Source organism: Chrysochloris asiatica, unplaced genomic scaffold (genome assembly GCF_000296735.1).
Source record: "Chrysochloris asiatica unplaced genomic scaffold, ChrAsi1.0 scaffold00125, whole genome shotgun sequence".
Classification (NCBI taxonomy): domain Eukaryota; kingdom Metazoa; phylum Chordata; class Mammalia; order Afrosoricida; family Chrysochloridae; genus Chrysochloris; species Chrysochloris asiatica.
Window position 1 is genome coordinate 5,112,178 of NW_006408643.1, and position 22,986 is coordinate 5,135,163.

At 47.8% G+C, this 22,986-nt stretch overlaps 2 protein-coding genes across 2 annotated transcripts in view; one reads left to right on the top strand and one right to left on the bottom strand.

The window, feature by feature from the left end:
- TMIGD2 (transmembrane and immunoglobulin domain containing 2) overlaps positions 1-9,979 on the top strand; it is a 16,597-nt gene extending 6,618 nt beyond the window's left edge. The window contains exons 2-6 of the mRNA XM_006869035.1: positions 356-718; positions 8,403-8,438; positions 8,519-8,617; positions 8,910-9,203; positions 9,897-9,979. Of these exons, the coding sequence (XP_006869097.1) occupies positions 356-718; positions 8,403-8,438; positions 8,519-8,617; positions 8,910-9,203; positions 9,897-9,979 (875 nt within the window). The remainder of the gene's footprint in view (positions 1-355; positions 719-8,402; positions 8,439-8,518; positions 8,618-8,909; positions 9,204-9,896) is intronic.
- Positions 9,980-12,398: 2,419 nt separating this feature from the next.
- SHD (Src homology 2 domain containing transforming protein D) lies at positions 12,399-22,986 on the bottom strand. The gene is made up of 6 exons (XM_006868931.1): positions 22,690-22,986; positions 20,793-20,898; positions 20,524-20,715; positions 19,243-19,366; positions 17,406-17,525; positions 12,399-12,585 (listed from the first exon to the last, which is right to left on the bottom strand). Exons 1-6 carry the CDS (start codon positions 22,984-22,986, stop codon positions 12,399-12,401), a joined length of 1,026 nt encoding a protein of 341 aa, XP_006868993.1.

Consider the following 22,986-nt stretch of genomic DNA (forward strand, 5'->3'; position numbering starts at 1 on the left):
CTTGCGGTTCGCAGCCTGATTCGTAACCACTACACTACCAGAGCTCCTTTTTTGATCTTATAGAAACAGGGAATTTCATTCATCTTCATCACCTCTGTGTCCATGATGTCCGGCACAAGGCCTGGCTAAGCTGCATCTGCACGGCCTAGAACCAGACCTGTCATAGGACCCATGTCTAAAACTTCATAAGAGCTGAGCAAGTTAGACCCATTTTACAGATGCAGTCACCGAGCCTCAGACAGGAGTGACCTATCCAAGATCACACAGCCATCAAGGTGGCAACCCTTATGGGCTTATCCCTGCAGTATCATTAAGCAAGACACATTCACCACCTCTCATCTCTCCTGTCCCCCAGTTCTACAAGCAACCACAAGTCTGAACGTGAATCAGAGACCCGTGTCACTATGGGTAAAGCTGGGCAGCCAGGCCACCCTGACCTGCCAGGTGGCCCATGTCCAGGCCTGGGAGCGACTCCGAGTCGAGTGGACCAAGGATGGCAAAGTCTTGTGCCAGTCACAAGTCACGAATGACAGTCTCAGTCTGGATGTCTGCGGGCCCCGGGGACAGCTCTTCTGGTGGGTGGTGTCTGGAGAGCTCACCCTGAGACTTGCCCAGGTGAGCATCAACGACAGCGGGAACTACGTGTGCTGTGCAACTGTGGAGATCCCGGAGCTATTGGAGGACAAGGGCAAAGGCACTGAACTGCTGGTGGTTGAAGGTACGAGCACAGTCTTCCCATTGTTTGTCTTACCGTCCCATTTAGTAATGTGCGGGAAGGAACCCTGGCAACATAGTGGGTTATGAGTTGGGCTGCTAACCGCAAAGTCAGCTGTTTGAATCCCCCGGCCACTCTGAGTGAAAAAGATGAGGCTTTCTGATTCTGTAAAGATTTACAGCCTCAGAAATCTTACACCAGGTCACTATGAGTCAGAACTAACTAAATCTATGGCACACAACTGTCACGTATTGGGCAGGAAGACAGTCTGTGGCGGTGTGTCTTCAGCTTTAAGAGTTTCTCAGGGCCATATTCTTGAGGTTCCTCCTGTCTCTTTCCGGACAGTAAGTGTGGTCTTTACATTTTTGGCTTTGAATTTTGTTTTTACTTTTTTTCTGGCTTCTTCTTCTTCTTCCTTTTTTTAATGGTTTCTAAAGTCCTGGAGTGGCTCTGTGGGTTACTGCGCTGGACTGCAAGGTTGGTTTGAACCACAAGGTCGGCAGTTCAAGCTCACCAATCACTCCTTAGAAACACTATATAGGGTTGCTATGAGTCGGAACCAACTCGACGGCACTTAACAACAAGGGGCATTCTGGAATCTTGATGTGGCATCATGGGATAAGCACTCGACCTCAAGGTCGGTTTGTCAGTGGTTCAAACTCACCAGCTGCTCCTCAGAAACCCAATACAGAGTCGCTATGAATCAGAACTGACTCCATGGCACTTAATAACAATAACAAATTGCATTCTGGCTGTACTTCCAACACAGATTTATTTGTTCTTCTGGAATTCCATAGTGCTTTTAATATTCTTCTCCAACACCATAACTCAAATATATAAATGAATAAGAATAAGTCGGCCTTATTCACTGTCCAACTTTCACATGCATATGAGGCTACTAAAAATACCATGGTTTCGGTAGGCGCACCTTAGTCCTCAAACTGGCATCTTTGCTCTTGAACGTTTTAAAGAGGTCTTGTGCAGCAGATTTGCCTAATGCAATATATTGTTTGATTTCTTGACTGCTGTTTTCATGGTTGATCTGAGCAAAATGAAGTCAAGATCCATCTGTCATTAGCAATGATATCCCTCAGTGTACTGTTGCAGCCATTTCTGTATTATTTTTAGCAACACTTTACTTACGTGTGACATTAATTATATTGTCCGATGATTTCTACATTCTGTTGGGTCACGTCTCTTTGAAATGGGCACAAAAATGGATCTCTCCCAATCAGTTGGCCAGGTAACTGTCTTCCAAATTTCTTGGCATAGATGAGTGAGTGCCTCCAGTGCTGCATCAGATTGTTGAAAGATTTCAATTTGTAATCCATCAATTCCTGGAGCCTTGTTCTTTGCCAATGCCTTCAATGCATCTTGGACTTCCTTGAGTATCATTGGTTCTTGATCATATGCTCTCTTGAAATAGTTGGACATCAACCATTTCTTCTTGGTACAGTGACTCTATGAATTCCTTCCATCTTCTTTTGATGCTTTCTGAATCTTTCCTCATCACTGGTTTTAGTGCTTGGTACCTAAATTTGAATAATTGGGGTATTAACTGGTCTTCCTTGTAGTCATATAGTTATTATCCTATCACAGACAGCCTTATATGTTCTTTTTAATAATGAATGTGGTGACACCATTCCTCTTCAATTTGTCATTCCCAGCAGAATGAGCCATGTGATTGTCAGATTCAAAATGGCCAGTACTAACCCATTTCAGCTCACTGATGCCTCAATCTTTGTACATTACATTGCATTTTTGACAACTTCCAATTTTCCTAGATTCATACTTCATACATTCCATGTTCTGATAATTAATGCATATTTACAACTGTATCTCCTCATTTTGAATTGTATCCCATCAGCAAATGAAGGTCTCAAAAGCTTTACTCCATTCACATCATCAAAGCCAACTTTGCTTTGAAGACAGTTTCTCCGCCAGTCATATTTTGAGTGTCTTCCAACCTGAGAGGCTCATCTTCTGTTACTGTATCTGACAATACTGTGGTGTTTTTCATCATGTTTCAGGATTCAATATTCTGGTGCTATCTGGCAGTTGTTGTTGTTAAGTGCCTTCGAGTCGGTTCCGACCCATAGCGACCCTGTACAGGGTTTCTGAGGGTGTAAATCTTTACGGGAGTAGAAAGTCTCATCTTTCTCCCGCGGAGCAGCTGGTAGTTTCGAACCGCTGACCTTAAGGTTCGCAGCCCGATTCGTACCCACTACGCCATTCATAAGGTTTTCAGTGGCTAAACATTTGGAAATAGTCACCTCTCCTTCTTTGTCTGGAAGCTCAGATGAAATTTGTCCACCATGGGTGATCCTGCTGGTATTTCAAATACCAATAGCAAAACTCCCAGCATCAGAGCAACACGTAGCCAACACAATGTGACGAACTGACAGAGGTGTGGTGGGAATGAGTATCTATAATATTAACATTTCAAGGGGAGCAATTAAGGAGAAAGAAAGAAAGTCTCCTTGGAGGGTGCATCCATTTCCTGAGACTGCCATGCAAGGTACCACAAACTGGTTGGTTTAAAAACAACAGACATGCATCACCTCACAGTTCTGCTGGCTCCAAATTCAAATTCAGGATGTCGTTCTGATCAGCCTTTCTCTGAAGGCTCTAGGGGCGGAGTCTTCCTTGCCTTCTTCTCGCTTCCCGTGGTTTCATGCTCTTCCTGACATTCCTCTACTTCTGGCTGCATCGTTCCAATCTCGCCTCCACCTTTACCTGGCTGTCTTCCCTTTGTGTCTGTCTGTCTGTCTCTTCTTATAAAGACACCAGTAATGTTGGATCAGGACCCACCCACCCACTCCAACGACACCCATGTGGACTCGTGTAACTGCTGCCATCTGCAAAGATCCTATTTCCAAATAGGGTCACATTCCAGGCATGGGGTGAGGGAATGATAGGACTTCAACATATGGGGGGTTTTTGGTGGAAAAGTTGGGGTGCACTGACTTAAAGAACGGCCTTGGCTTAGTTCGTCAGTACTGTTATGGGTGAACTATCACGAGGGGGTTGGCTTTAACAAACAGGAGTTGATTCTCTCACCGTTTCGGAGGTAGAAGTTCATAGTCAGAACACGGGTTTTAAGGGAGGGCTCTCTCTCTCTGCCAGCTCTGGGGAAAGGTCCTTGTTTCCTTTCGGCATCTGAAGGCCCAACATTCCTAGGAGATGTCCACGTGTCTTGGCATCAGTCTTCCCCTGGACCTAGGAGCTTCACAATGCAGGGACCCCAAGTCCAAAGGACCCCCCCCCTACTTCTGGTTCTTCTTTCTTGGTAGTCATAGGTCCCTCTGAGCTCAACTTGCTTGTTTAATCTCTTTTATATCTCAAAAGGGATGGACTCAAAATATAACTTAATCCTGTAGATTATATCCAGCCTTGTTAATATCACAGAAATGAGGATTTACCACACAGAGGAGAAATACATCAGATCAGGATGGATCACATCAAATCACATCATTATATTAGATCTCATCTGGGGGATTAGCACCTCTTAACAGCCAAACCACCGAGAACCCAGGCCCAGCCAAGTTGACACCCAACCCTAAGAATCATATACTCCTTTTAGAATCTTAGCCTCCCACACTCTTGAAATAGATTTACCACTACCACTGCCGGCAAGTCTATTCCAACTCATAGGGTTTCCAAACTGTCCATCTTTACAGGAGTAAACAGCCTCATCTTTCTCCCTCAGAGCTGCTGGTGGGTTTAAAACATCAGCCTTGAAGTTAGAAGCCCAATGCCTGCTTAAACCACAGCACCACCTGGGCTCCTTGAAAGAGACTTAAAATCTTATAATCCCAAAGTATGTAAGTGCAGCGAATTCTAGAATCCTAGATTCTGGAAAGAAGTGAACTTTCCAAGTCAGAAGGGACTTTTCCGATCAGCTAATCTAGCTGCCTCAATTTATAGAAAAGAAAACTGAGGTTCAGAGAGGGCCAAAACCCATCCACTGTCACATACAAGCCATCCTCACAGAAGTCCTGCAGGTGCTCTGGACCAAACCCCTGTGGGGGCTGGAAATCCAAACTGTTCCAAACACGGCTTCTGCCCTGTGTTGCTCATGCCTGCTTTGGGTACATGTCCAACCTCCATTTGGCAGAATAGAGCACCTGACCCCTTCCCTTCCCCCTCTCTCCAGCCTCAGGGGATAGATGCCCAGCTGGCAAGACCCCGCCCACTGGCAGCGAACCGTGCCTGCCTCCAGAGGGGCTGTTATGGCTGCCTTGCCCACCCCAACCCCTAGAGAGTTGAGGGGGCCAATTACCAATTAGCAGAGGCGGGGCAGAGCGTCATCAAGTTGTGTGTTGGCAGTGAGCAAGCAGGCTCTGGTCCAGCTCTGCACAGCTGGCTCCCCCACCCCCCACATACACACACACGCAAGTGGCTCAGAGACTCAGGAAGCGACAGCCAACCTCAGAATCTGCAAAATGAAGGGTTTGGGGGCACTGCACCTCATCTTAGACATAGCAGATGGAGCCTCTGGCTGGGGTTCATGCCATTCATGTGCTGTGTGGCCTTGGGCAGCTGGCTTGACCTCTCTGTTTCCTCAGCTGTCAAGAAACATAACAGAGATCTTCTTTCTGGGTTGTTGTTGTTGTTGTTGTTGTGTGCCGTGGAGTTGGTTCTGACTTATAGTGACCTGGTACAGGGTTTCCAAGGCTGTAAATCTTCACAGGAGCAGAAAGCCTCATCTTTGTCCTGCAGAACAGCTGGTAGTTTTGAACTGCTGACCTTAAGCTTCGCAGCCCGATTCGTAACCACTACGCTACCAGAGCTCCTTCCTTTCTGGGTTGGGTATGTAAAAAGTGATTCTATCTAAAGCATTTAGAGCCTGAGATTTAGTACCAAAATCACATCTAATCCACTGCTGTCAAAGTTGATTCCAACCCATAGGGCCGAACAGAGCAGAGTAGAACTGCCCCCCTCCCCCCAAGGATTCCCAAGGCTCGAAATCTTCACAGGAAGAGACTACCACACCTTTCTCCCTCAGAGCTAGTTGCTGGTGAGTTTGAACTGCTGACCTTTTGGTTCGCAGCCAGGTTCTTCACCAATGTGCTGCAGGGGTGCCTTGGAAATGGATCCTGGTGTGGTCCTATGGGTTAATGCGCCAGACTGCAAAGTCGTTTGAACTGCAAGGTCGGCGGTTCAAGCTCCTCGGAAGCCCTATACAGCATCTCTGGGGGCCAGAACCGAATCAGACCCTTTACAGGGTCGCTGTGGGTCAGAACCAAATCAATGGCACTTCACAACAACAACAAACCCTCAATAAATGTTAGCAATTATTATTACACCCTGTCCTGATTTACTGAGATCCCAGAGACCAGGTCCTTATTCAAAAATGGGCTCTGTGTAAAACTGGAGGATGCTACATCATTACATCACTGCCAATCCACTGAGAATCGTGACCTGGGTATGGTGACCCGTAAACCTAACTGGCAAAGCCTACATCGTTCTCACCTTGTTCCGTGGCATTACTTTCAGGTGTACCTTGTTAAGGCACCAACTGGTAGGAGAGATAGATTTTTTTTTTGCTATTGTTGTGAATGTAAATTGTCAGATAAAGAGATAGTCCAAAGTGAGGACTAGGTCTTTCCAGAATGTGGATGATTTCACAACTATCAAGTGTGTGGGTTGTGGAGGCGATTGTTTTTGGAAACAAGTAAGGTCCTGTCTGCCCCCACCTCTGAAACAGGGAGGGAAAGGAAGGCTGAGGTTAGACAGGTCTTGGTTTGAGGCTGGGCCCTGCTACCAGCAGGCTGTGTAATCCCAGAAAAGTGACTTAGGCTCTGTGAGCCCCTCTTTCCCTGACTGTAAAATGTACTTGGTACAGACCAGAAACATGCAGTCTAGGATGGGGACAAGGGAGCGCGTGACAAGAGTGAGAGTGAGGAGGTTGGGGTTGGAACTTATGGGGTGGTGGGGCTTATGGTGTGGAGGTTGGGGCTCAATGTGGAGAAAAGCATGAAGGGTTTAATGAATAAGCTCTGGACCAAAAAGTCTGTTTGAACCACAAGGCCAGTAGTTCAAACTTACCAGCTGTTCCTTGAAAGCCCTATACAGGGTCGCTATGAGTCAGAAGTTAAAAACAACAACGTATCTGTGGTTAGGATTCTATTTGGGATCCTAATTATATTACTGGAACAGAACATGGGAATATTGAATGTTTTAAAATTAAGAAAGTGTGCGACAAAGTTACTCAACCTGTATGCTGAACAAATAATCCCCAAAACTGGGTTATATGAAGAAAAACGTGGCATCAGGATTGGAGGAAGACTCATTAACAACCTGCGATATGCAGAAGATACAACCTTGCTTGCTGAAAGTGAAGAGGACTTGAAACATTTACTGATGAAGATCAAAGAGCACAACCTTTGATTATATCTCAATGTCAAGAAAACAAAAATCCTCACCACTGGACCAATAGACAACATTCTTATCAACGGAGAAAAGATTGAAGTTGTCAAGGACTTCATTCTTCTTGGATCAACTATCAACATTCACGAAGTAGCAGTCAAGAAATCAAATGACGTATTGCATTAGGCAAATCTGCTGCACAAGACCTTTTTATTTTAAAGTGTTGAAGAGCAAAGATATTCGCTTGAGGACTAAGGTGCGCCTGACCCAAGCCATGGTATTTTCAATAACCTCATTTGCATGCAAAAGCTGGACAGTGAATAAGGAACACCGTAGAAGAACTGATGCCTTTGAGTTATGGTGTTGGAGGAGAATATTGAAAGTGCCATGGGCTGCCAAAAGAACCAATAGATGCATTTTGGAAGAAGTGCAGCCAGAGTACTCCTTGGAGGCCAAGATGGCCAAACTTCGTCTCTCATACTTCATACATACTGTCAGGAGGGACCAGTCGCTGGAGAAGGATATCATGTTTGGTAAGGTGGAGGGTCAGAGAAAAAGAGGAAGACCTCCAACGAGATGGATTGGCCAAGTGGCAGCATCGATAGACTCAAGCGTGGCAACAGTAGTGAGGTTGGCCCAGGAATGGGCAGTGTTTCATTCTGCTGTGCATAAGGTCACTGAGGGTCAGTACTGACTTGATGGCACCTAACAACAACAATTATATTAATGAGATGGGATTAATGTAGGGATGTGCTAAGTCATATATTTTGCTATATAAAAGAACAAACAACTGAGAAGAACAGAGACTAGGGTAGGAGGGGGAATTTGGGATTGGGGGAGATGCTATCTACCTGAAGATTTTCCAGGAGTAGAAATTCTAATGAGACAAGGACCTTGCCCCAGAACCCACACATGAGAACGCCTTCCCTAGGGTTGGTGCCCCGAATTTGGACTTCTCACCTCCCAATTGTGAGGAAATAGAATTCTGATTGTTAAAATCACCCATTTATGATGTTCTGGGTATAGCTACACTAGACAGCCAAGACAACAGGAATGATGAAGCTACTGAGTGATAAGGCTGATGGGGTTATGATAAATTGGCAGTTATTTCACTTTAACCCAGCAAGGTAGGGACAATTATCCCCATTTTCCAGAAGAGGAAACTGAGGCTTAGAGAGAACATCTGCCCTAAATCACAGCATAGCAAAGGTTCTGAGGGATCACACGGGGAAGGGCAGGTTCTGACATTGGAGGGTGCAGGAGGTGGGACCCCCCAAGACGGACACCACCCAAGACCAGGATTTCTTCTCTGCAGATGGCCCTCCAGAGACCCCTGATTCCGGCTTCTCAGGTAAGCCACGTCTTCCTGTTCCTCTCCCAGCCCCGCCCTTACTCACGCGACCCTTTTCAGAACGCCCACTGTCTCTACAGGGTTCTTAATGCTGTTGGTGGTGGGGGTCCTGGCGGTGGTTCTTAGCGCGCTGGGGGCTGGATACTGGCGCTGCCGTCGCAACCGGTACAGGGAGTCAGGTAAGGGCCCATGAACTGCGGAAGCCCCCATCCATTGGTGACTCCGCCCCCTCGTGGAGAAAAGGGGAACTGCAGCCACTTGACTTGGAATGGATTCCCCAGCTGGCTTGGATACCAACCCTTGGAAGGGGGTGAGGGGGTGGACTGCAGGACCCGGGAAAGAGGAGGTGGATGGAGAAGGTTGTCCTTTGCACCCATGTTTTTCAGAAACAGACAAACTCTCCAGAGGTAGATCAGACAAGCGCTCTTGAGTAACTGCCTCTTATATTCTGTGTCATTTTCCCCCGCCTAGGAAATCCTCTCTACAGTAACGTCCTATTATATCAGCACCGAGGGACCCCAAAGAAGACTGAGAACAGTCCTGGGGAAAGGAATGTGCTGAACCCACCCAAGTTGGGTCAGAAAGAGGAGAGCTTCTATTCAGCCTCTTTACCCCAGCTGCATGGGTCCCCCAAAGCTTGCAAAATCCCAAGACCCAGCCACCCCATCTCTAAGATGAAGGCTTCTCCCAGCCAAGATGCCTTTGAGCAGTCATTGACCCCTAGATTGAGAGAAGAGGTCTTAGTCCCCGAGAACCAGGACCTAGGTGAGTCCCCACTCACCTACATGAAGATGTCCCCTCAAAATAATAGTCTGGTGACAAAAGCACAGCTAGAATTCGTAGAGATTTGGTAGTTCAGGGGTATAATTTTCTTGTCCTCCATGCAAGAGTTATTGTGTTGTTAGGTGCCTTTGAATTGCTCCAATCCACAGTGACCCTATATACAACAATCAAAACACTGCCTGGTCCTCCACCATCGGCACAGTTTTCTGCTACACTCGAGCCCATTGCTGCTGTGATTATACCAGGCCATCTGGTTGGGGGTCTCCCTCTTTTTTGCTGTCCCTGTACTTTATCAAAGTTGCTCTGGTAGCGTAGTGGTTATGAATAGGGCTGCTAACCTCAAGGTCGGCAGTTCGAAACTACCAGCCATTCCACGGGAGAAAGATGAGGCTTTCTGTTCCCATAAAGATTTACAGCTTTGGAAACCCTGTGCAGGGTCACTGAGTTGGAACTGACTCCAGGGTACTTAACAACAACAACAAACAACTATTTTACCAAGTATGATGTCCTTCTCCGAGGACCGGTCTACTGATCATATGTCAGAAGTCTGAAAGATGAAGTCTTGCCATCTTGGCTTCTAAGGGGGCATTCATTCTAACACAGATTAATTTGTTCTTCTGGCAGTCCATGGGAGAAGACCCAGGTTAAATTCTGACCCCTTCAGCTCATTCACAGCCTCCACATCTGTCCCTGGAGACTCAAGAGTTGCTGTGATCCTGAGCAAGTCTCAGGAGAGCGTCCAGACTCCAAGAGACTAGAGATAAAGGCCTGGAAACCTACATTTAAAAAATTGCCCATGAAGAACAAATCCTTAGAGCAAGGATCATTCCCACCCCCTCCATACACAGAGTAGACAGGAATGGGCAATTTGGACATTGGCTACACAAAATGGGGGGGCTACAAAAGCTTTCTACTCCCGTAAGGATTTACACCCTCGGAAACCCTGTACAGGGTCGCTATGGGTCGGAACCGACTCGACGGCACTTAACAACAACAACAAAGGCAAGAAGTGACTGGGTTACAAGCTTTCAAGAGGGAAGCTAGATGCATAGGGCATGAAGGAAGGTAGAATCTCCACTGAGTAGTATACAAATCTGACTAGGCGGGGCTGATGAAATGAAATGCGGATGGATCTCTTGTGATACAATAGTGAATAATTGTTATCAGGACTGCTTGTGAGGGTTGGAAATGTAAAGGCAGACGTTTTTTAGCAAGGAGGGGAGTGATTAACTTTGCAGTCTAGAAGCGGAGGTCCCTAGGACCATCAACAGAGAAGAGCGGAGAGCAGGACCGTACCCAGAGAAGCAGTGATGCCTGAGATGGAGGCAGAGACAATGACATGGAGAGATGGAGCAGCTGGGGACTTTAGACACAGAGAGGGAGAGAGGCTGTGTGCTGATGAGGTGGGGCGGGAAGGCTTGCAGTGTATATCCTTTGGTTGGTTGATGATGCATGGAAGGGATTGTAACCATAGCAATGAAATTATATACTATAGGATGAATGTAAAACTAATATTCTCCCATGTAAACTATCACATAATTCCCAATAAAACATTTTTTTTAAAAAGCCCATGAAAACCCTATCTATCATGGCAATCCAATCCCAGACTAATTATGGGGGTGGCAAAGAACCAGGAAGTGTTTTGCTCCATTGTGGACAGAGTCACTCATTATGAGTTGAGGGCAGCCAGCAACATTGCTTAAGACAAGGCTAAGCCAGGGAGCAATGTTAGGCTCATGTAGACTTAGAGACAAACTCAGCAATATAAGTCTGGGTGGCAGGGGAATGGCAGATGCAGGGAACACCTCTGCCAGCTCAGCCTTCTCCTCCAGGCAGCCCTCCTGGATTTCAGAGTAAGTGGACCCTCCTGGTCTGCTTACCTGTTGTTCTCCTTTGTGATGCTTCAACACAGATTAAAATTGTTGTTGGGTACTATTAAATTGATTCTGATACATAGCAACCCCATGTGACAGAGTAGAACTGCCCTAAAGGGTTTCAGGCTGTTGTCTTCATAGGAGAGATCATATGAGGAGTCACAGGGTAGGTTTGAACCACCAACTTTGGGGTTAGCACTTGAGCGATTGTGTTGTTGTTGTTGTTGTTAAGTGCCGTCGAGTCGGTTCCGACCCAGAGCGACCCTGTACAGGGTTTCCGAGGGTGTAAATCCTTACGGGATTGTGTAGTTTGTGGTTAATGTCTGTCCTGTTCATGACCTTATTGTTAGCAGCTAGTAGCTAACAACAGCCACACAGAGATAAGAGTGGTCATCTGGGGACCTGGAGCCCCCCCCAAATGGCTGGAGAGGCCCTGTTTCAAAAGGAGCTGGGTGGCAGTGTCCCCAGCCTTCCTAGGGGACTAGTACTACCCCCTCCAGTGGTCACTTTATAGTGACACCAGCTGGGCCCTGCTCCCCTCCCCCCTCTGTTGTTTCCATGGGGACAGATGTCCCTTTGCAGCTTTGGTCTGATGGGAGGCTGGGGGGGTGGGGGCAGGGCTGGCTGAGAGTCTCCCCTGCCCCAGAGTTTCTCCATCTTTGCAGTTGCTAGGATGTCCTCTGCCTTCAGGTTTTTTGACTCCTTGAGCTGACTTCTCCCCATGTGTGACCCCAGACCCTCCACCCCCAAATCCAGCAGTCAGGAAGCCTTTAGAAGTGCAGTTATTAGGTGCTCAACTGCCAACCAAAAGGTTGTTGGTTCGAACCCACCAGCCGCGCTGCAGGAGAAAGATGAGGCTGTCTCCTTCCATAAATATCAGCAGCCTTGAAACCCTTTGGGGCACTTACACTCTACCCTAGAGAGTCTCCGTGAGTAGAAATCAATTCCATGGTCATGAGTTTTGGTTTGGTTTTGAAGGAGGACAGTCGTTGCCTCTCCAAGGGTCTCAGTCCCCTGTCATCTTCCCAGTACCCAGTTGGTCACCCACTTCTATGACAAGGTTACAGAGGGCTGCAGATTCACAGGTGGGTCTGGGATCCTCCTTCCCTGTTGCCCAGCAAAGACACAAAAAAGACAATCACTTCTTTATTTTCCAAGACAAGGGACAGCTTCCAGGCAAGATTCTGGGCCCCCAGAGCCCTGATAGAAGACAGCCCTGGGGTGGGGAAATCAGTCCATGCATCTGCCTGTCCCAGTCCCTCCTTCCAGCAGATACCTCTGTTCATCAGCCAGCAGGTTCCGGTCAGGGGGTCTGCATGGTGACCGGGTAGAGCAGGGCCAGGTGTTCAGCGCCCTGCACGGGCAGTGGGCGGGAGCTATAGTGGAGGACCAGCTCAGGCACACTAGGGAAGGGGCCACTGTGCTGACCCAGTACCACCTGGTTCTCCCGGGTCCGAGCAAACTTCAGATGCAGGAAACCCTGGCTGCTCCTGGGGAGATCATACAGAGGTCAGAGGGGGACCCCTCATGCACCCCAAATTGTTCTAGTCCCAAAGTGCCCAGGGGCCAGTGTCTCTGGTAGGCAGACGGTGATTAGAATCTGTTATGGACTGAGTTGTGCGTGCATATCCCTCCCCCACAAAGACGTTGTTGTTGAGACCTGTGGAATCTAATCCCAACTCTGATGGACTAGAACGGTCCCATAGGTCTTTCAGGCTATCATCTTTACAGAAGGTGGCCTGGTGGCCCTTTAGGAGTAGCGCTGGACTGCTTACCACAAGGTGGGTGGTTCAAACCCTCCATCCCCTCTGCGGGAGAAAGGTGAGATGGTCTTTTGAGACTGTTGTAAAGATTACAGCCTCGAAGACCCTCTACAGGATCGCTGAGTCAGGATTGACTTGCTGTCAATGGGGTCATCTTTATGGAGGTCTGGTGGTGCACTGGGGTGAGCTCTGGACCACTAACCTGAAGGTTGACTGTTGGAAACCAGCAACCAATCCGTGGGAGAAAGACGAGGCTATGCACTTTTGTAAACATTTACAGTCCCAGAAATGCTAAGGCGCAGCTTTCCCCTGTCCTATAAGGTCACTGGAGTCCTGGTTTGGTGCTATAGGGTAGGCACTTTTACTGAGTGGCTTCAAACCTCCAACCTTTTGGTTAGCAGCCAACTGTTAACTATTGCAACACCAGACCTCCTTGTCCCTCCAAAATATGTGTAGTAAATCCTAACCCTTATACATGTGGATGGATTCCTGGTGTGGTACTTATAGGATCAGCACTGGACCAGGAACCACAAGGTCAATGGTTCAAACCCACCAGCTGCTCCTTGGAAACCCTATGCAGGGTTGTTATGAGTCAGAATCAACTCAGTGGCACTTAACAATTCCTGTGGAAGGAGTCCTTGAGTGGCACAGAGAGTTAAGCACTCAACAACTAGCCTAAGGGTTGGCAGTTCAAATCCGCTCAGAGGCACCTCGGAAGAAAGGCATGGTGATCAGCTTCCAAAAGGTCACAGTCTTGAAAAGCCTTTGGAACAGTTCTACTCTGACACATGAGGTCGCTATGGATTAAAATGGAGGCTGGCACCTAACAATCTGCTTGGAGGTCATCTCATTTGGGAAGGGAGCTCTTTGTTATGTTAATGAGATCCTATCCAGGGAGCCAATCACTTTTGTGACAGAAAAGGAGCAGATTTGAAACAGAAGCTAGGAAACAGGGACGGAGGAAGATGTAGGCACATAGAAATCACCAGGAAACCAAGACCCAGCAGCTAAAAGAGGCCAGAGCCTTGCCCAGAGCCAGCAGAGAGAGCAACTTCCCTAGAGCTGGTGCACTGAATTCAGACCTCTGTGTGTTAAAGCCCCCACGTGTGGTCCTTCTGACAGCCGCACTAGAGAATTAAGACAAGTGCCAAGTGGTTGGTTAACTCCTGCTGGCAGGCTTGTCCCAGTGGGAGTGCAGGATGAGGGAGGAGCGGCTCCTCTGTGTGATGCAGATAAATCAGACAGCTGCTCTGAAGGCCTTTCCCTCACCAGTGTCCCTTTCCTTCTGAAGCCCCATCCGCCATGTTGCCGGGCATTTGCTGAACTCACCCTAAACCCAGGGACGTGTTAGGAGGAAACCCACCCCCAAGGAAAACCTCTACTGGTACTTCCCATCCCTAGACACTGGTCCTCACTGTGCTCCTGGCTCAGCTCAAGTGTCACCTCCTGAGAGAGGCCTTCCCAGAGCCTCCCCTCTCTCCCCAGCCATGGTCTTCCTGATTCCTGGTGTTTCATTTTAGTCTTATTCTTTATTCCTGTCTGAAATGGGGGGGGGGGCAGCAGCTGATCGGGGGCAATCCTTTCTGTGTCAGAGTAGAATAGCTAATCACTGGACCGCAAGGTCAGTGGTTCAAACTCACCAGCCACTCCTCAGAAACCCTATACAGAGTCGCTATGAGTCCGAACCGACTCGATGGCACTTAACGACAATCTTCAGGGAAGCAAATTGCTAGGCTTTTTTTTTCTGCAGTCACTGGGTGGGTTCCAATTCTTTAGGATTTGTTGTTGTTAAGTACCCTGGAGTCGGTTCGGACTCATAGCGACCCTGCACAGGGTTTTCGAGGCTGTAAATCTTTATGGGAGCAGAACACCTCATCTTTCTCCCATGGAACCGCTGGTAGTTTCGAACTGCCGACCTTGAGGTTAGCAGCTCAATTCGTAGCCACTACGCTAGGATAATAGCAAGCACAAACGATTGTAAGACCCGGGTTGGATTCCCAGCCAGTGTACCTCATGTGTCGTCACTTCCCATCTGTCCATGGGGTGTTTTGTTGCTAGGATATTAAACAAGCTTCAGCGGAGTTTACAAACTAAGAAAAAAGGCCTGGTAATCTTGAACTGTAAGGTTGGCAGTTCAAGCTCACCAGCTGCTCCTTGGAAACCCTATACACGGTCGCTATGGGTTGGAACTGACTCAAATGCACTTCACAACAAAACAACAATCCAGTCTGAAGATCAGCCAATGATATTTTGGTGAAAGTTACAATCCCCTCCCCCCATGTTGTTTTGTTTCAATTATAGTTTGGTGAAAGTTATGATATCCTCAATGTAACACCACTTTTCTTCCCCTCTCCCTGGGTTCCCAGTTTCACTCATTTCATTTTTGGCTGATATCCAGCTACTACTATCAACCACTCTGATCAGGATCACAACAAAAGGTCCTGGACAGACTGGAAGAAAATTGCAAAATAAGATTCAAAATCATTAAAAAGCCCAGATTTACTGGTTTAAGAGACACTGGTGGTACCCTTTAGACACCTTTCAAGGCTTGAACTGAATGAACCTTTACCTTTCAGCCAAACAGATGGGCCTAAAGGTGAACTATAATACCGTGAGTAACATGTTTCTCAGAACAACCAATCATATGGGACCCCAAAGGCAGCGTTTAGACCGGAAACAAAGCTCAGAAGGCAGGAAGGGGCAGAAAAGATGGGTGAATGAAACTGGGAACCCAGAGAGAGGGAAGGAAAAGTGTTGTTACATTGAGGGGATTGTAACTTTCACCAAACTATAATGGAAACAAAACAACATCCAGGGAATTGTAACTTTCACCAAACTATAATTTAAAAAAAAACAACTCATTCAAACTCACTGTCTTTGTCAGAGCGACCCTGACCCTGTGTGGGGTTTCTGAGGCTATAAATCTTTATGGGAGCAGAAAGCCTCATCTTTTTCCAGAGGAGTGGCTGGTAGGTTTGAACAGCTGACCTTGTGGTTAGCAGCCCAGTGCTTATCCTACCATGCCACCAGGGCTCCTAACTATTAATAAAATGTTAAAAAAACAAAACCTTATTGATCACAATGACCTGGTCCCCTGTATATGGGGTCACCATGAGGCCGCAATGAATTTAGCGGCAGCTACTAGCAGCCACATATCGGGCACAGTCAGAGTCGAAGTGGCTACAACAGGACCTGGGATACAGTTGGTGCTCAGTAAGTGTTTATGCAGTGAAGGAAACAATCCCAGTGGCCAATTGAGCCCTCTTCTGGAGGGCTCAATCCTTGAAGAAAGACATCATGTTTGGTAAAGTGGTGGTGGTGGTTATGTGCCGTGGAGTTGGTTCCGACTCATAGCGACCCTGTATAGGGTTTCTGAGGCTGTAAATCTTTACAGGAGCAGAAAGCCTCATCTTTCTCCCACAGAACAACTGGTAGTTTTGAACTGCTGACCCTGAGGTTAGTAGCCTGATTTTTAACCACTACGCTATCAGAGCTCCTTTGGTAAGGGGGAGGGTCAGTGACAAAGAGGAAGACCTTCAATGAGATGGATTGATACAGTAGTTACAAGCATGGGCTCAAACATATTAACAATTGTGAGGATGACCAGGATGGCGGAAGATCGAGCAGAGTTTCATTCTCTTATGCATTGAGTCACTGTGAGTCAGAACCGACTCGAATGCACCTAACATCAGTAACAAACTCTCCTTAAATTCATCCCACTTTCTCTCCAAATCCCCTGACCTTGTCTGCTACCCCATGAGCTCCCCACAATCAACTCCATCTTTCTCTCCATGCTTGTGGACCATACGACCCAGACCCAGGGAATCATCAATCATTAATTAAGCACTCACTGTTTTCCAGAAACTAATCCCAACCTTTTCATATATTTATTCATTTAATTTTCTGAGCACCACCATGAAATTGAGGTTAGTCCTAGCCTCAATCTAGAGATGAGGAAAGTAAGGCCCAGAGAGATTGAATCACTTAGTTAAGGCTATACAGCTGGAAAGTGGCTGAATCAGGATTTGAACCTGGCCCTAAAGTCCTCTTTCCATCTTCTCTCAGGAATTGTAGAATTGTAGGAGAGTTGCATAATCAGACATACTTAAAAGTGGGGGTCTCAAACTCAAATGTCTACAGGGTCAGTCTAAAACTGTGGTCTCAGGCAGAGATAAATACATATACTTCAGTTTTTGGGCTGAGAAGGTCCAAAGGAATCTTGGACACTTTGTTTCTTCCCATCTTATCCAAGGCCTGAGTCTCCTGTATGGCTTTCACTCTATCGTCTCGCATACCTCCAGTGACAGGGAGCTCATTACCAGTGGAAGCCCTAACAGTGCCTCACAGGAAATTCCTCCCAGTGGCCTGGAAGCACCACCCACTGGCTTAAAAATCTCCACAGGAACCAAATGCCTGGAAGCCCGCCCACTGGTCTCAGAATCTCCACCTACTCTTCCAGTAAAGCCCCGCCCATTGACAATGAAGTCCCTGCCCTCTGCTCCCAGGTGTCCGGTGATCTTTTGTTCATTCAGACACTGAGGTCTCACCTGAGGGACAGGGAGCAGTCTTGGGGACTGGTCTCGCTGAGGCGCACGAGGTAGCTACCTTCCTTGCAAAGAGACAGCAGATTCTCAGCGTCCGCCCGGTTCAGGGGGCCATGAAACCACCTAGAGGGTGGGGACAGATGGCTCAGGAAACGCGACCCCCTCCCCATTCAAATTGCTCTCAAACATATTGGGTGGGTGCCAGGACCCGAGTTCCTGTGCACACAGATGAGGAAAAAGTCCCTGGTGTTTCTCAAGCAGACTTGAGCCCAGATGAACATGAAGTTGTTACATCCAGTTCTATACTACACCTGACCTTGATCTTCACAGCTGGCCTCTGCGGGGGTCCCCAAGGATCCCTGCCCCTTGCCCCCCAACTCCCCAAGTCCAATCACTTGCATATTGATCTCAGGGATTTGGCTATATACACATCACACATCCTACCAATTTATGCCATTGTTCACTGAATGTTTTTCTTGTATACACCCAGTGACAGGGAGCTCATTCATGTGTTCGGGGTGTTAAAGACCAAGGAGCACCTAACTGAGGCATACCCATTGGTTGCTGGTAAGTGCCATCCAGTCAGCTTAGACTCATAGCAACCCTGTATAGGGTTTTCTGAGGAGCACTTGATGGGTTTGAACTGCCGACCCTGTGGTTCACGTCCAGGGCTGATCCACAGTGCTACATACCAGGAGTCCATGGCGTGCCTAACCTCCCCCAAATCCACTGCCCTCAAGTCCATTCCAACTCATAGAAACCATGCAGGACAGAGTAGAAGGGCTCCTTTGTTGTTGTTGTTGTTGTTGTGAAGTGTCGTTGAGTCGGTTCCGACCCATAGCAACCCTGTATAGGGTTTCCAAGCAGCTGGTGAGCTTGACCACCAACCTTTCAGTTCAAACAGCTTTGCAGTCTGGTACATTAACCCACCGCGCCACACCAGGTCTCCAGATGGACTCCCTAGAGATTCCGAATCTGTCAGTCTTTGTGGGAGCAGACAGCCTGATCTTTCTCTCTCAGAGCCCTGATAAGCACACTCAGGTGCCCACAAGGTTGACGTGGGGGACATAGAGGGTCAGTCCCTCAAGAAGTTCCCAGCCTTTTAAGGACACATAGAGACTCAGACCTCCCAGCCTGTGTCCCCCACCCCAGCCCAAAGTTGGGACCCTCTGCCTCCTCATTCTTACTTCTTCCAGGGTCAAAATGATTTGTCTCTTTGCTCTCAAGTTACAAGATTCCCCTGTCATGGACTAAGATGGGTCCCCCAAAATATATGTTGGGATCCTAACCCCTGCACACCTGGGGAGGAGCCCTGGTTAAGCACTTGGCTGTTAACCACCAGGAGGTCGGGAGGTCTGAGGTTTGAGGCACCTTGGGAGAAAGCCTTGGTGATCTGCTTCCATAAAGTTGACAGCCTAGAAAACCTATGGAGAAATTCTGCTCTGTCATAAGGAGTCATGAGTCATGAGTCGAAATCGACATGACATGAAGGAACACAACATACCTGTGGATATAATCCTGCTTAGAAACAGGGCTTTTGTTATGTTCAGGAAGGCATACCAGTGTAAGCTGGCTTCTAAACCTGATCACTTCTGAGTTATACAAGAATTTGAACCCAGAACCTGATACCAATGAGAGATTTTGCCTTTTGGTCCTGTCACATAGTAAGCGTTGGCACCCAATGAAGATTAGTTGAAGAAATGAATGAAAGGAATGAATGGATCGAAGTTCTCAGCGAGGAGCAAAAAAAAAACCAAGACTTTTGCCTGAATAGTTTACATTTTCTACGGGACTGGGAGGGGTTCAACGGGGCCCTTCCACGCTCTGTTTCCTCACTCACGGTTGTTTCTCCAGGGGCAGAGCCGGATCCACACGCTCTGCAGGCTGGGGGCTCCTGGGCGGGGGTCTCCGGAGCTCCTTGGCCAAACCCTGGGCCCTTTCCCATTCAGGACTGTCAAACTGCACTAGACGGGAGAATTGAAGAGGAAAAGGTTAAATCCAACCTCCTTGTAGGGCGGAGTTGGGGCGAGCCAATGGAATTTCAGTCAGAAGGCGGTCTTAGCTTGGGATTAGCCTATCAGAGAACAGAAAAAGGGAGGGCTGGGTTTAAGGCAAGGAAAGGGGAGTAAAGTGGGTAGAATTGACAAAAGGACAACTAATTGCTCATTAAAAAAAAAAAAGGGTGTAGCCACTTATAAATCAGGGTGTTGTAGGACTGCTAACCAAGGGGTCGTCGTCAGTTCAAATCCATCAGCCCGCTCAGCTTGTGGAGAGGCGCGGAAGGGAGACGAGGTTTTCTGCTCCCCGGAAAGATTTACAGCCTTGGAAACCCTATACTTGAGCTCTCTGAGTTGGAATAGATTTGATGGCAGTGAGAGTTTGAGATGGAAGAATTCTGGGGGCCACCATATGAGCAACAAATGAGAGATCAGTGACTGGGGGTAGGGGGGTGAGTTAGAAACTTTTAATTAGGGTCCCGGTCTCCTGAGTTCATTTCCCAGATTCTGCCTCAACTCTGGCCAAGCAATAGAAATACAAAACCATCCACTGAATTCCTAGAACAAAGTCAATTTGGCACAACTCTTTCAGGGCAGTTATTTTATGTCTTAGAGCTGACTTTACTGTTACTGCTTTTTATGGAGGAGGAAATGAACATCCAGAGACTTACCCAAGTTCACCCAACTCCACTAGGAAGTGGATCCTAATTCTACTAACAACTACTGTCCCTCTATGGTCTACCTCAGTTCCGAATAACTGAGTACTTATTGCCACTTCATTTACCAGCACCCTGCTCAGTAGGTACTATAACAATTTATAACAATCCCCATTTTACAGATAAGGAGGCTGAAACTCAAGATCTTACCAAGCTTCACAAACCCAGTTCTAGTCTGACACCAAATCCATATTCCTATCCTGCACTCTATTGGGCAGAATGAAGACTTCCATTCTACTCTAAAAGCTGTTCTCTGGGCAAGAGGAATTTAATGACTGCCAGTCAGCCACTCACACTTAAGTGAGAATTAGAAGCCCATCAAGGCTTTATTGTGTAGTTGGAACTGAAGAAATCAGGAAGTGACGGGCTAGGGGCATTCAGAGGTCAGGGTCTGGGTCAGAGTAGCACCTGCAAATGCCCTGGATATGTGGTCTTTCTTCCATTCCCAAGGTTGGTCATACTCATCAGCTGGCCGCTCGTCTTCTTGGGGCAGACGGCTCTGTCTAGGCTTCTGTACCTTGGAAGGGGGCTCATCCCCTGGCTCTTGGTCATGCTCCTCATAGGGCGTGTCATACAGCTGCACCCCCCTGCTGGGCAGTTCTGAGGGGCCAAGGACACTGGTTAGCCTCTACTCCCATCTGGGACCCTTTGCCTCCCTTCAGCCCCTGTCTGCTCACCACTTATAACTCGTTGGGCATCAAAGGGCTCCATGTAACCATCATCTGGGGGTGGTAGATGAGGCTGGACATCAAAGGGGTCTGAATACTCAGGGTCAGCTTCCAGCTGGGGAGAGAGAGGAGAGGAGGGGGCAAGAGCTCAGGGGGCTAGACCCAACTCTGACACCCCTGCTGGATGATGCTACTCAATTTACCTTATCTCTCTGGGCCATCTGGCCCATCTCCTACCATTAGCTCATTTTGGTGGGGATAGGGAATGCTTTTCTAAGCAATGGTTAAGCAGTCAGTTGCTAACCAAAAGGTTGGTGGTTCAAACCTACCCAGCGGTTCTATAGGAGAAAGATCTAGGAATCTGGTCCTGTGAAGATTACAGACAAGAAAATCTTATGAGGACAGGTCTACTATCATATGAGGTTACTGTGAATTGAAAACAACTTGATGGTGCCTCATAACAGCAGGGGGTCTTCTCTGCCTCCCACAAGTGCTTACAGACAGATACCAGCTTCCCCTACTTTCTTCCATTCCATTCTCCTTAACACAGACACCTGCCTCCCTCTTTCCAAAATTAAACAGCTCTTGTCTATCAGGTGCCTATCCCCACTGTTCTATAGTCTTTACACGAATTTACTTTTAATGACATTGCTCAGTTAGTACATAGATTAGAGGATGAAGGCCCAGATAGGTTAGGTGACTTGTCCAGGATCACACAGTTTGTAAGTAATAAAGGCAGGATTTAATCACAGACTGTCTTGTTCCTTGGAGTCCTTGTCTCCTCTCCTCCTAGTCTTCCTGCTCTTAACCACTACCCGGCATAGATATCATTGTTGCCATTCTTAGCTTTTGTCAAGTCAGTCGGACTTCGGACTTACGGCAAAACCATGCACAACAGAATGAAAGGCTGCCCAGACCTGTCCCTTCCCCTTGATCAATTGCAGATCATGTTTCCTTGGCTACTATTTGGAAGTGGATTGCAAGGTCTTTCTTCCTAGTTCATCTTTGTCTGGAAGCCCCACTGAGAACTGTTCAGCATCCTAACACGTAAGCCTCTGTGGGCACAGATGGATGGAGATAGAACTTAAGGTGTGTTGATTTGGAATCAAACCTCTGCCCCCCAGCTTCTTGTAGCCTTCTCTGGATCCTATTTCTGCTGAGGGTTTGGAGCCAATTTGACCCTCAAGGAAAAGTGTTGAAGAAAATTGTGGGCATTGGGGTCAGCTCTGGGTTCAAATCCTAATGAGCTAGAACTGTGTGACTTTGGATGGCCTGCCTCTCTTCTGTAGACCTCAGTTTCCACCTCTGTAAATCTGGAAATGACAGTAACTAGAAGGTCAAGGAGTGTTGACAGTTGCTATGAAGTTCATTTGAACTCCCAGACAACCTGTGTGTTCAGAGTAGAACTGCTCCATAGGATTTTCAAGGCTATGGCCTTTTGGAAGCAGATTGCCAAGCTTTTCTTCCGCTGTACATCTGGGTGGGTACCAATCCCCAACCTTTTGCCTAATAGTTGAGCAGTTTACTGTTTGTACCCGCCCAGGGAGCCAATGCAGTGGTAATGAATGGTGAGGATCTTAAAGTGCCCAGTAGGAGATTAATTAGATCTTTTTTTTAGGAAGAATCTGCCAGCTGCTTATAGAGAAAGGGGAAGAAGAGGGTGGGAAGACTAAGCTCACTAAGGGGACAAATCAGGGACAAGTAGAGAGGACAGGGGCAAGCAGGACCTAACATTGAAAGGAAAGAGAATAGAAAATTCCAGGGAGCAGGTGGGAACTGAGATGCTTCACGCTGGTGCCCAGCATTGAGCAGGGGTCCCACACTAAACAAGCTCCCCAAAATTCTAGGGACCCAGTCGGAGGCTCAACACCCAATCTCCCAGGGCCAACCCCCTTCAGTCACGCACCTCCTCCCCGGGACTGCCCAGCAAGGCCTTGACCTTGGCCATCTCCGCTGCCTCCACCTTGATGAGCCGGCGCTTGGGAGAGTCGTACTTGGTGTCTCCGAGGCCCTTGGGATCCCCGGGGTCGGCGGGGTCCGGCTCCAGGCGGCTGTCGGCGTCCTCATAGGGGTCCTCGAAGTCTAGATTCTTCTGCGCGCGGTAGGCTCTCAGGATGTCACTCTCCGAGTAGTCGGGGGTGGGCGGCTGCGGAGGGGGCCGCCGACCGCCGAAGCTCAGGTAATCCCGCAGCCACTTGGCCAT

Coding starts and splice junctions, on each gene's coding strand:
- SHD (XM_006868931.1), bottom strand. CDS start 22,986: ATGGCCAAGTGGCTGCGGGATTACCTGAGCTTCGGCGGTCGGCGGCCC. Junction 20,716..20,792: donor TGCCCAACGAGTTATAAGTG/GTGAGCAGACAG, acceptor TTGGCCCCTCAG/AACTGCCCAGCAGGGGGGTG. Junction 17,526..19,242: donor CTGCCCCTGGAGAAACAACC/GTGAGTGAGGAA, acceptor CCCACCCTCTAG/GTGGTTTCATGGCCCCCTGA.